The sequence below is a fragment of the Plasmodium sp. gorilla clade G2 genome (assembly GCF_900097015.1).
Source record: "Plasmodium sp. gorilla clade G2 genome assembly, chromosome: 9".
NCBI lineage: Eukaryota > Apicomplexa > Aconoidasida > Haemosporida > Plasmodiidae > Plasmodium > Plasmodium adleri (nom. inval.).
In genome coordinates, this window is record NC_041701.1 from 1 (window position 1) to 14,212 (window position 14,212).

The 14,212-nt window shown below is 22.0% G+C and overlaps 2 protein-coding genes and 1 pseudogene across 2 annotated transcripts, besides 1 other annotated feature; 1 reads left to right on the plus strand and 2 right to left on the minus strand.

Annotated features, from left to right (window-relative positions):
- Positions 1-664: 664 nt before the first annotated feature.
- On the plus strand, positions 665-1,702 carry PADL01_0900100 (annotated as a pseudogene).
- Positions 665-1,702: a sequence feature (erythrocyte membrane protein 1, PfEMP1, putative).
- A 2,280-nt stretch (positions 1,703-3,982) lies between these two features.
- On the minus strand, positions 3,983-5,155 carry PADL01_0900200 (glycophorin binding protein, putative; the record flags this gene model as incomplete). The annotated part of the gene is made up of 2 exons (XM_028681661.1): positions 3,983-4,819; positions 4,967-5,155. The coding sequence occupies 2 exons, from the start codon at positions 5,153-5,155 to the stop codon at positions 3,983-3,985; spliced, it is 1,026 nt and encodes a 341-aa protein (XP_028538017.1).
- Positions 5,156-7,927: 2,772 nt separating this feature from the next.
- Positions 7,928-12,870, minus strand: PADL01_0900300 (cytoadherence linked asexual protein 3.1, putative; the record flags this gene model as incomplete). The annotated part of the gene is made up of 10 exons (XM_028681662.1): positions 7,928-8,453; positions 8,553-9,322; positions 9,514-10,280; positions 10,364-10,522; positions 10,596-10,781; positions 10,856-10,966; positions 11,052-11,114; positions 11,204-11,257; positions 11,349-11,924; positions 12,036-12,870. The coding sequence occupies 10 exons, from the start codon at positions 12,868-12,870 to the stop codon at positions 7,928-7,930; spliced, it is 4,047 nt and encodes a 1,348-aa protein (XP_028538018.1).
- Between the last annotated feature and the right edge of the window lie 1,342 nt (positions 12,871-14,212).

Below are 14,212 nucleotides of genomic sequence, written 5' to 3' on the forward strand. Positions count from 1 at the left end.
TATATGTTCCTATATTGTGCATATATGTATATGTATATATATATTCAAAATATATATTTATAAATATTTGTGCGCGGGCGCCCCCCTCCCACGGGGGATATACATCTTCGTGGGCTGGGGGTATATGCGGTGGTTATATATATATACGTGTGGTGATATATATATATGTGGTGGTATATATATGTGTGGTATATGTGTATGTGGATATGTATATGTGGTGGTATATGTGGTATATATTTGGTTATATGTGTATATGTGGGTTTTTTTTGTGTTTTAATATATATGTGAAGAGAAAGAAATTATATATATATAGAATAAAGTTAAAATATTCAAAAAAAAAATTCAGAGAGAGAAAAAAATAATTTCACACATTTGAAAATAAAAATGAAAATTTGTTTAAATAAAAAAAATACACATAAAATATTCAGTTAAAAAAAAAAAAAAATTGAAAATAAAATTGACTTAAAATAAAAAATGAGAAATTTTATGAAAGAAAAAAATTAAGTTAAAATAAAAAATGAGAAAAAGAAAAACATTTACCTATATTTATTTACATACATACATACCCACACATACCTACATATATATATCCCAATACCTATATACCTATACCCACACACCTACATATATATATTCATATACATATATATCCATTTCTTTACAGAAAAAACCCCCGACTACCTCTACGGATATTTTTCGTGTGCTTAATATACCCCAAAATGATGAGGCAATGCCGACAAAAACATCCACTAATAGGTACATACCTTATAGTCGTTATAAAGGAAGAACATATATTTATATGGAAGGAGACGAACCAGACGATTATGTACGTGATATATCTTCTTCTGATGTCACCACTTCTTCGTCCGAAAGTGAGTATGAAGAGATAGATTTATATGTGCCACGTAGTCCTAAATATAAAACTCTAATTGAAGTGGTACTAAAACCAACAAAACAACCAAGTGATACACCAAGTGGTAATATACCTAGTGATATAACAAATAGTGGTACAATACCAAGTCATATACCCATAGATGAGGAGTGGAAGCAATTGAAAGATGATTTTATTTTGAACATGTTACAAAATGATATACCTGGAAACACTACAGATACTAATATTTCATATAGTGGTATGCCTCTAGAACAACCTTTTATTACACAAATACAAGATCGAAAATTATATAGTGATGAAAACGATGTTTTTAGTTATAATATTGATTGGAATATACCAAAAAATATCACAACAAATACTCCGACATATGTGTCACCAAATCTATATACTGGTATAGATCTAATTAATGATTCGTTAAATCGTGGTAATGATATATATGATGAGTTGCTCAAACGAAAAGAAAACGAATTATTTGGGACAAAACATACGAAAAAAACAAATTCCAATATTTTTGCAAAACCAATAAGTGGTGATCCGATACTTAACCAATTGGATTTATATGATAAATGGTTAGATAGACATAGATCTAACCAGTGGAAAAACAAACCGGATATGTTAAACCAGTGGAATATCCAACGTGATAACGACAATACTACGGACCATACACACGACTTGTTGAATACCAACCTTTCTATAGAAATAAGTAGTGATATCAATGCTACATCTAAAATGGATATGAGTGGTACTAATACATATACCTATTTGGATGATATGGATTCGTTCGAAAATAGTAGTGATGAAAATTTATGATGATAAAAATTGTTTATATATTCTTTGGATATATATGTGACCGAAGATATATAAATCCTAATTTTAATAAAATAATTAATCCGTATAATATATATATATATATATATATTAAATTTGTTTGTGTGTTTTAAACAAAAATATTTATTAAAATTCATTTTAAAAAAAAAAAAAAATATATATATATAATGGTTTTTAATTCATTAAATAAATTGATTTGAACATTATTTTTTTTTTTTTTTAAATGTATAGTAACATATAATAATTTACAAATATTATATATATATATATATATATATATATATATATATTTATTTATTTATTATTTTGTTTTGTGCCTATTTATTCATTATTTATAGTGATAGTTATTTATTATTTTATTTCATTTTTATTTTACAAAATTATTTTTTCCCTAATACATAAAACAATTTATAATTTGTATCGTATAATTCAATTATATATATATAAAAATTATTTTTTCATCCAAATAGTTAATAATGTTTTCTTTATTTCATATATTTCTAAATAATATTAATGACAAATATTATTACATAAAAATTGTACATTTTTCTAATGATTAATAATGTGATAAATATCATTTGAGTTTATTTTAAAATGTAATAATTCTTTATAATTTTTATTTTCAATACATTTTTATAAATTATATAGCATTTTTTTAATTTATTAAATGTTAAAATGACAATTATAACGAAAAAAATATATACATAATTCTTTCTTTTGTTTATAGAATAAAATATTTACAAAAACATAAAATTTATGTATGACATGAAACAAATACAATAATAATTGTATTGGAAATTTTTATATAAATCTGGCCACATAAAATTATATATATATAATTATTAGTTTATTACATTTATGGATGTTTAATTCAATTTATTAACAGATTTACAAGAAAATATTATGAATATAATAATTAATATATATATATATAATATAATAAATAAATGAAATAAATAAAAACAAAGGAAAATAGAAAAAAAAAATGATGAATATTTTTTTTATTCCCTTTGTAATTATCATTCTTTTTTTTTTTTTTTTTTTTTTTTTCTATAATATTTATAATATTCTTTTTCATAAATATGGTATATATTACCTAATTGTTTTTATCCTTATTTCCTTATATGTACATTATGTTATATACAAAATCATATATTTAAAATAATTTTTACATAATTCATTTATTTACCATCCAACTATATAACATTTTCATATAATAAATGTTTTAATTATTTTTTTACCTATTATTATAGAAAACATTTATTTTAATAATTTTCACATTAATAATTATGTATAATATTTTTCATTTTGTATGACATTCATAATATTGAATAATATATAATAAAAAAAAAAAAAAAACATACAAATATGTTTTTACGTTTCCGTATAATAATCCTAATAACCAACGAATTATTTAAAAGAACATTTTGGAGTAATTAAATAATATGAAATAAATTAATTATATTTATTTCTATTTTTTCTTCAAATAAAAGTCTAAAATATTATATGCATACAAAAATATATATATTACGTACATAAAACTTTATAGAAACCATACTAACCATTATGAAAAATACAATTATATTCATTAAAAATATATTACACAACACTTACATCTCGTATGTAAAAAAAAGGAAAAAACATATAATGTTTTCTCACTTCAAATAAATGTAATATATTAGGTTGCTTATATATATATAATTTAATATGTTATAAACGTTCAGATTATTTTACGTATTGTTATTTTTTAATATTCATGTAAAATATCGTGAACCTCTTCAAAGATTTGTTCTGATATTTTTCCCAATTCTTTTAATTCTTTTTCCACAAGGTATATTAAACCATCATAATAAGAATAATTATCGTAATCATGAGCAACTTTTTATTCTTTAATATCTGCCCATTTTTTCATCATTTATATAATTATTTCATATGTTATGCTATATTTACTCTGTTTTGCTTATATGTAGTCCTTTTATCTCTTAATTCATCCTCAGAAGATCCTCTAACTCTATTTCTAAATTTAGATTATTTAAATTCCAGTAAACATTTTAACATATTTACTAAAACTTTAATTTTTTCTTTTTTTCTTTAAAATATTACAACATTAGTTATTTCTAACTCCTTATTATAATATATTTTTTTCTTAGCAACAATTTTCCATTTAAATGTTTTACTCAAAATTGGTGTTAGCTAATATTTCGTAAAGGATATTTAAGCTTTTAGCATATTCTGGAGAGGAGCTAATTTCTACTTCATAATTTATTCGTTGTGAGATAATACGTGGTGATAGAATTGTAAGTGTTTACGATATTCTGGATCAGCAGCATATGCTTTTAATAATTGTGCTTCTGGATCAGCGTTACCGTGTGCATTATTTTCAGGGTTGTGAGTTAATACATTATAAAAGAATCTTAAGTTTTTACGATATTGGGGATCAGCAGCATAAGCTTTTAATATTTGTCCTTCTGGATCAACACTACCTTCAACTTCATCATTTGGGTCAGTGTTACTTAATACATGATGAAGCCAACTTAAGTGTTTACGATATTCTGGATCAGCAGCATATGCTTTTAATAATTGTGCTTCTGGATCAGCGTTACCGTGTGCATTATTTTCAGGGTTGTGAGTTAATACGTTATAAAAGAATCGTAAGTGTTTACGATATTGGGGATCAGCTGCATAAGCTTTTAATACTTGTCCTTCTGGATCAACGCTACCTTCAACGTCATCATTTGGATCGGTGTTACTTAATAATTGAGCATAGAATTGTAAGTTTTTAACATATTCTGGATCAGCAGCATATGCTTTTAATACTTGTGCTTCTGGATCAACACTACCTTCAACTTCATCATTTGGATCGGTGTTACTTAATAATTGAGCATAGAATTGTAAGTTTTTAACATATTCTGGATCAGCAGCATATGCTTTTAATACTTGTCCTTCTGGATCGGCACTAGTTGTGCTTGCTTGGTTAGTATTTCTTAATGAAGTCTTTTGGTTCTTGGTTTTAGCATGAGCACATGCAGCTAAAACTCTGCTTTCTCTAGCACTGTTATCTACAGCTTGTTGGTATTTGTTTCCACATAAGTAAACATTCTAAAAATAAATAATATATAAAAAAAAAATATATTTATATATATATTAATGTATGTATCTATGTATTTCTTATAAAGTACTTAAATTCTATAATAAACAAAAAACAAAAAAAAAATACAATTATATATTTTATTTATATGGGCATACCAATATAGCTACATATATTATTCCAATAACTAATATAAGGTTCTTGGAACGGAAGGTACATAAGGAACTTTTCTTTTCATTTTTTCTTTCAACATCCCTTAAGGCATATTTTGAGCAATTTTTCGAATTGAAATTTTTACAATTCGAAACTCCGGAAGATTTAAAATTAGCTGTATTAGAAAGACGCATTTTTAGGTAGACAAAATAATTATATATATATTATTTTTAAGTTAGATGTTTCTAAAAAAAATTTGAAATACAAATGTTATATATATTTATACATATAGTTTTTTTTAATTTTAATTTTTTTTTAAAAATGTATATTAAAAAAAAAAAAAAATATATTTATTTTTTTTTTTTTTTCTTTTATTATTTTATATTTTATATTTATTTTTTTACCTAATTAATTGCATATCAGCGTCTTCATAAAAGATAGATATACTATATATCTTTTTTTGAATGATACAAATTATCATTTCGTTCAATGAATATATGGATATAAAAGCATATTTATTTATATTAGAACAAGATAAAATTAATACATATATTACATATACGACCATAAATTATAATAATAATTAATTATTTCATTCAAATATTCATTATTTTGCATCTAAAAATTAATAAATGCATTTAAATATTTCTTATGATATATATTTTTGTATTTTTTTTTTTTTGTATCTCCTTTTTTTCTTATGAGTTATTATAAAATAGGACATACGGAATACATTGTTTTTAAATATTCAATGTTAAAAAAAAATATTAAATATAAATAAATATAATATATATATATATATATATATATATATAATTGATATAATATTCATATAATGGTGAAATTTAAATCAAACCACATAAAATATTCATAAAATATTATATTTATATAAAGATATTATATACATGTATTTTTTTTTTTAATTTTTTTTATTTTTTTTTATTTTATTTTATTTTTTTCAACATGGATCAATTGATATTTTTTTCATAAAAATATATTGTAATTTTTTTTTTTTTTATTATTTCAAAAAAAAAAAATAAAAAAATAAAATAAAGAAGAATATTACACAAATTCAGTATTGAAATACATTTATAATACGTTAAATTCTATATATTTTTAACATAAACATATAATTTATTTTATGATTATAATTTACAAAATTAATTATATATTTAAATGCAAACATATTAAATAATATATTCCCTGTGTAACTATTTTAATGAAATAATTTAAAATATCATTCTGTTCTTGTTATACTTTATTAAATAATATAATACGTTATATATATTACAACGGTATTTTTTTTTTTTAGTATTTTTTTTATTGAAAAAATTTTATATATAATATGTTTTAGTTAAACCATAATTTTTTCTTATTTTTTTATATGTATTATTATTTAATATGTAAATAAATAAAAAATAAAATATAAAAATAAATATGCGAGTAATCAAAAAAAAAAAAAAAAAAAAAAAATATAAAATAAAATAAAATAAATAAATAAATAAATAAATAAGAAATTCAAAGGGATTATATTACGATGTATAACAAATATATATAATATGATATTATAAAATAATAATTATAATATAAGTGTTTATTGTTAAAATATATTGTGGGAAAAAAAAAGACGACATATATATAAGATTATAAAAATATTTATTAGTACACATCATTCTACTTTTTTTTTGGAATAACTTATTTTGTTCAATCATTTTATAAATAAATATTATTTCTAATGATGACTGTGTTTTTTTTTTTTTTTTTTTTTTTTTTTTTTATGTACATTAATGTTTCATTCCATTTCATAACATTTTCAATAACAAGGAAAAAAAAAAAAATAATTCACATTGGTTCCATTGGTTTTTAACACATCTCTAAGTCACTTAACAATATTTTATTCATTTTATATATAAATTTATTTTAGTCATTTCGATTTTCTATAAAAATATAATTTTAGAGATCTTTATATCTTATATTTTTTGATTTCTTTTAATTAATTATAAATATGAAAGATATATCTATATATAAATATACATATACATTTCCAAATTAACAATTTATTTATCTTTACTAAAAAATATTACAAAACACATATTATATATATATAAATTATTATTTTAAAATGGAGAAATGAAATATTTGTAGTAAAAATATTTAATATAAGAAATTTTTTAAATTCTTATTTTTCATGTATAATAAAATATAATATTACATTTCTAAAAGTATATCCTTTTATTTTTAAAATTTTAACTATTAATTTTATATAATAATATAACAAAAAAATAAAATAAAATAAAAATAGTAAAAGAAAAACATAAATAAAATAGGGAAAATTATGTTAAATTAAACATTTTTTCATACTTTAGAAATATACATTATGTAATAATATGGGCAATAAATAACAGATCTTTCAATATTACAAATAGCTATATGGATATTATTAAATTTATAATTTTTCATTATATATATGAGTGTTATATTTGATAATAATTTTGTATTATACTTCATAGGGTCAAAATATATTTTTATTTATTATACAAATACCTTTATATATGGAAAATTAAATATTAATAAGTAACACCTATGGCTAATTTAATTTTTCATTCAATTTCACACAGTTTATTTCTTCTGTTTAATGATATTGCAATAAAAACATACATATCAATGAAAATATAAATAAAAATATAACTTCTGTATAATTAAAATAAAAACAAATATAAAGAAGAAAAAATTATCCAAATAAAAAAAGTGTTAAGAGAAAAAAACATTTAAGAAAAAATATATAAAAACAAATATTTTTATTAACAAATAATTTTACAAAAAACAAATTTTAAAACAAATGAAGGAAACCAAATCAAAACAAATCATATATATATATATATATATTAAATAAAAACACAAATCCTAAATCATAATATAAAATCCTAAGATTACTATATATACAAATCACATATGTATATATATTCTTAGTGAAATCGTGCGACCATTAATTCGTCGTCGGGTTCATCGAAATCTTTTTCATCATCGTCACTATCTGTCGAACCTGTTTCTTCTATTTTTTCAACATCAATATAGGTACTAGTGGGTGACTTTGTTACTTTCGTTGTTTCATCAGCAGAAGTAAATAATTGTGTTTCTTCCACCTCTTCTACCACAGGACAATAATCACATCTTTCGTTCAAAAATTGTTCCTTTCTGCCACAATCATCAAAAAAAGCAAAATCGTCTACATAGGTAGCCATTTTGTTCTTGAACCCATGTTCCATATCGTATCGTCGTAAATTATTCATGGTCTCCTCGTTAGTGTCGTGCAAATAATTCATGATTTTATCTTTGGGCGACAATCTTGAAGCAATAACTTCACCTAAATACCCATATTTCTTCATACTTAAGTACGCTTCACGTTGATATTTTATTAAAAGATCACTAGTAAATTCTTTAAGTTTGGTTCTGGCATAATTTATAAAATATTTATTGAATACTCCATAATATCTATCCAAGAAACGGAAATTGCTCGTAATATAAAAATTAATATTTTCAAAATATGCATATAATTGTGAAACTTGAAAAAACAAAAATGCGTACATGAACCCGTTCGTCAATTCCATGAAAAAATTTCTATTAAAACTATGAACTGACGGTTTGCGTTCGTACGTTTTTTCACTAAAATGTTGTGTTTGTTCTTTTATTGCAGGACCAAACCCTCCAGGAAACGATTTGCCCGCATCCAGGTATAAATTCGTGAAAAAATAAAAAAAGAAATATGGGGGATGTGTATTCTCCCAATTACCGAACAATTTATAGTAATCTTTAGAGTCACCAGTTATATTACCTTTCAATCTCAAATAAAGAAAATATGAGGTAATAGGTAAAAATTTTCTTCCAATAAACTGACCCACTTTTTTAGACGAGTAGAAATTAGCACTTGCTACGGCCTGATATTCACATAACAGACTTAAATTTTTATAATTTAACATCTCGTACATTTTGGATGCAAGCATGAAATAGTTGGAGAAAACGAACGTTTTCCCATATTTTAATTGTGTGATAGGTTTTTTCGCATATGGTGGCAACAAACTGTTGGTCATACTGTCCATAATACTTCCGTTATAGACATAAGCAAATGTAAGAAATGCGGACGTACTTGTTGCTACCTGGATATTTTCACTTAATCCATAGGCTTTGTCCAGATGATCCGCATGGTTGCTTAACATTGTGGAAAACAACATTTGAAATGCTGCAAACATCGTTTTTGCATAATATCGGGATGCCATAGAATTATGGATTTCCAGTTCGCGTTCTTCTTTGTTTAATTTCGAATAATTATTTGCAACATTCATGAAAAAAACATTATTCACACTCTATAAAAAAATATATATGTGTATATATGTGTGTGTATGTGTGTATTTCTGGATGGGTATATCTATTTTTTATGTGTATTTATAATCATTTATATATAAATATATATAAATATTTACATATAAATATACAAACATATATATATATATATATATATATACATATATATACATACATATATATTTTTTTTTACCATTTTGTCGTTTCTTCTTTGTGTCCTGTACGTTTCTTCTATTCGTCTAAATAGTAAATAAACCGTTTGTAGGAAAGATGTATCGGAAAATATATCTGTGTTAAAATTATATATGGAAAACAATTCGTCCACCACTTCTTTCAATATTTCTTTATTTACTTTAAATCCATATATGATACCATATTTATAAAAATTGACAGAATTTCCCATAATGCTGTGTAATGTATGATAGACTCGGTCTTTTACTTTTTTATATGTTGGGGTGGCAGTCATATATTTTCTCATATTAAATATATCTGCAAAAAATAACACGTCGTCAAAATGTGTTTTGTACAAATCCATGGAGTCGCGCATTAACATTAATTTGTTATTGATATTATAAATATTATGATATTTATATAAATTTTTCACATGTCTCTGTTCAAAATACATATCATATGCGCACTCGATCAACGATTTCAAAACTTTGTTCCACTGGTTCATTTTTGGAGGTTCAAATTTTTGTGATAAAACTTTATCGTGCAAATCTTTTCTTATATATGGATTGTGATAATTTGAAAAATAAAACCCTGCGGGCGAACTAATCATCCAATCTTTAAATTTATGTTCGAGAATTAACGATAAAGGGTAGGATCGTGGTAATCCTAGAGGCGGTTCATTCAGTTGATGGAAAAAATCTAGTTGTAAAAACGAGTTGACATGGACCAAAAATGTAAGAGCTTTTTTCATTTTTTCTAATGTTCCAACTTTCATTAATTTCTCCAGTTCTAAGAAAAAATATATATATATGTATATATAAGTGGGTATATATATAGTGATTACAAATAGATGTTTATTTTTTTTTTTTTACCATCGACTAAATTGTTTGGAATACGTTTCCTCACATATAAAGTATAATATTTTTTTATAGGAGAAGGGAACCAATAATTCGTCACGACCGTTCGGTTGAACGAATCTTCATCTTTTATATTTAAATACATTGCTTCAGCGACATTTTTGTACGCAATATCTATAAATTAATATATATATATGCACATATATGTATGTATATATATATAATTATATGTATATATGTTTATTACCCTTAAAACTGGTTAGTCGAAATAAAAATAGAAATGTGTACCAATTAATATCATGTGATAAGAAATTACTGTAATCCTGATAAATATCTAACGTTCTCATTAGTGATGATACTTTTTGTATTTTGAGCCCTTTAGTTAAATATACGTAAAATTTCTGTAGCATCGAAAGAACTTCATCAAATTTCACTAAACAAAATATATATATAAATATGTATGTATTTATGTATATATGTCCACTTGTTTATTTTTTTTTTAATTACTGTTAGAATATAAGAAGGCTCCTTTACATACATCGCATTTGGATACATCGTTAAGGAAATTACTATCTTTTGATAATGTGTTTGGTTGGTGTAAATGACATTTCTCAATACCTATCAATATATATATGTATATATATGCATATGTATATATATTTATATTTATATTTATATGTATATATATATATTTTTTATTTACATTTTAATAAGTTTTCAAAAAGTTTGGAAAACTCTTTTTCTTCGGTGAACGACATTTCGACAGCTAAAAAAAAATAATAAAATATATGATGACATATATATTATATACACGTATACACATATATACATATATATATATATATATATACTTACTGTTGTAATATCCTGGTAAATAAAGTGATGTGACGTAGGCTCTCGTATCATAATCTAAAAAAAAAAAAAAAAAACATATATACATATAAATATATACACACACATATATACATATACATGTATATATATATTTATTTTTTATTACTTAGAAGCCCTGTTAAGTTTAATAAATGGACATATAAGGTTTTTTTTGTTCCATAGGAACTGTAACGTTTCATGAAATAATAATAATTTAAATATATATTATATGCACTTATTTCGCGATTAGGTTCTTCTTGTTCAGGAAAAGTATTTTCTTCGTTTGCTTCTTTTTTAAATTGGTTCGTATGATATATAATACATTCTTTCGGATCATTACACATAAATGAAAAGAAATAATCTTTTATATATTTATGTTCCATCATCCCATGTAAATCAAAATCAGTATCTTGAGTAGTTTTAATTATTTCTAATTGATATTTATTAAAATAATGTATTAGATATTCCAATATATTACATTCCATAGATGTGTGCGATCGATCAATTTTCAAGTACGTTTTTCTTCTTTTTTTTTCGGAATAGTAAACAGATTCATTATCGCACATCATGTCAAGAACCTTAAATCTGTCAGACATGGAGAACTCTAATATTTTTTGCCAACTAAAAAATTTTATACTTTTTGCTTGGAAATAATTGTTATAATTTTTAAGTGCTAGTTTCAAAACAATAAAATGTCCCAGAGCTGTAAAAAAAAAATATATATACATATATATGTATATAAATGTAAATATATGTGGATATATATATATATATATATATATATATTTATTTATATTTATGTATATATATATACCTATTAGATGAGGACCCAAATGGTTAATTAACCCTAATCCATATTGATTTGTTATATCATCTAATGCTTCCATAAATTTTATATTGGAATTGGTCGTAAAAAAGAAATCATTCGAATCCATTACATCTACTTTATTGTCCTCTAGTAGAAGTGTTTCACCTTTATTTTCTATATTTTGGTTTTCTTTAATTGTTCTTACATGTGTTAACAAATTATTAAAAAATGTTGCGTGATCCCCTACAGGACTAGTTGTTTTCTCTTCAACATTTTTTGATATAAATACATTATTTAATTCTTCGAGCGCAGTTTTCAAATCATTATTTTGTTTGTACGAATCTAATGGTATAAGCATTAATTTTATTGTTTTTAATGTTCTTACAATAAATATTTTTTTTTTAATTATATCTGAAATATCAGAATTGTAAATTTCTATTAATTGTTTTTTCATAAGATGTTCATATTTTACAATATCCTCAAAAGTCGATTGGATCGTAGGTACGATATAAGATTCATCGTTCGTATCGCTTACATTTTTTTTTTGAAATTTCGATATATCGATTAATTCTTCAGTTCCTTGTTTAAGTAGAGGATATTTTAATTTATCCTTTTCTAACGATTCTAAAATTAATTTTTCTAATATTGTTAAATTTTTATGTAGTTCATCATTTCCAATCATCGATTTTAACTGATCAATATTATCATTATATTGTACATTGTGACTACTAGTTACAGTTTCATTGTCATTTTCGTTTTCATTTATGGAACATATTGCCTTTTCATTTAAATATAAAATGAATATTAGGGAGAAAAAAAATATTTTAGAAAATGAAACCATTTTTTACTATTAATTTTTACATGTATATAATTTTTAATTCAAAGTTACATATTAATGCGTACTCAAATATCTGTGAATTTATGTTTGAAAAAAACGTACAGAATTAAATAACCTAGAATACAAATAAAAAAAAATAAAAAGCGTATTCAAAAAGGAGTACACAAAAATATTATATATATATGTCTTTATATGAATTATGATACATATATATAATGGAATAATATTTTTTTACTGCCAGACAAATTTTTTAATTTTCACATATTTAAATAAAACCAATTATGACCATTTTTATAATTTCACCTATTTCGAAAGAAACGAATTCTAAATATAAGGACGGACATATATAATAAATATGAAAAATATAAGTCAATTTTCCCATATTTATTTTCTTTTACGTTTATTAGAATGCATAATTATGCATAATTCCTAATTTTTTAATTAATTCAAATAAATAACATAATATGAAAATCATATAATATATAAATAATTTAATTAATATAAATGAATACGCAATCTAATTAATACAAATTAATAAATAATTTAATTAATAAAAATGAGTAATATAAAATAACATAAAATATATAACATGGAATAAATGAAAAAATAAATATCATAAAATAAAATATAACAGAAACGTAGGCGAGAATATTCAAATATAAAAAATTATATAACATCTCGTTCCGTTTTCATATCGGTGCAATTATAAACAAACAAACAAACAAACAAACAAATTAAAAATTTAATATTGTATTATATAAAATAAGACAATACATTTTTACGAAAAATAATTTTTTTCATTTAGAAATAATTTAAAATAATAATTGTAATTAATAATTAATACGAATGATTAAAGTATATATTTTTATTTTGTTTCATTATATTATTATTTTAAATATATTTTTTGAATCGCTTTTTTTTTTTTTTTTTTTTTTTCTTTTAATAATTTCCAAAATCTAAATATATGAATTGTATATCTTAAAACATAAATAATAATAATTTGAAAAACGTTATTTTAACTATTTTATCTTATATATTAACCGTCTTAAAAGAATAATCATATTGAATTGAAAACGTTTCATATTTTACAATCTAAATATATATATAGATAGATATATATCATTAAATACGTAATATTAATTGCACATGTTTATATAAATAGAGTACATATATATTATTTACATATTTCACATATTTTATAAATACTATAACATAAAACATAATATATATTACATATAAACATAACTAAAGTTTTTATATATATATTTAATATATTTTTTTTAAAATGTATTAAATAGAACGTAATATATTATAGGTATATATATATATATATATATTATTATAC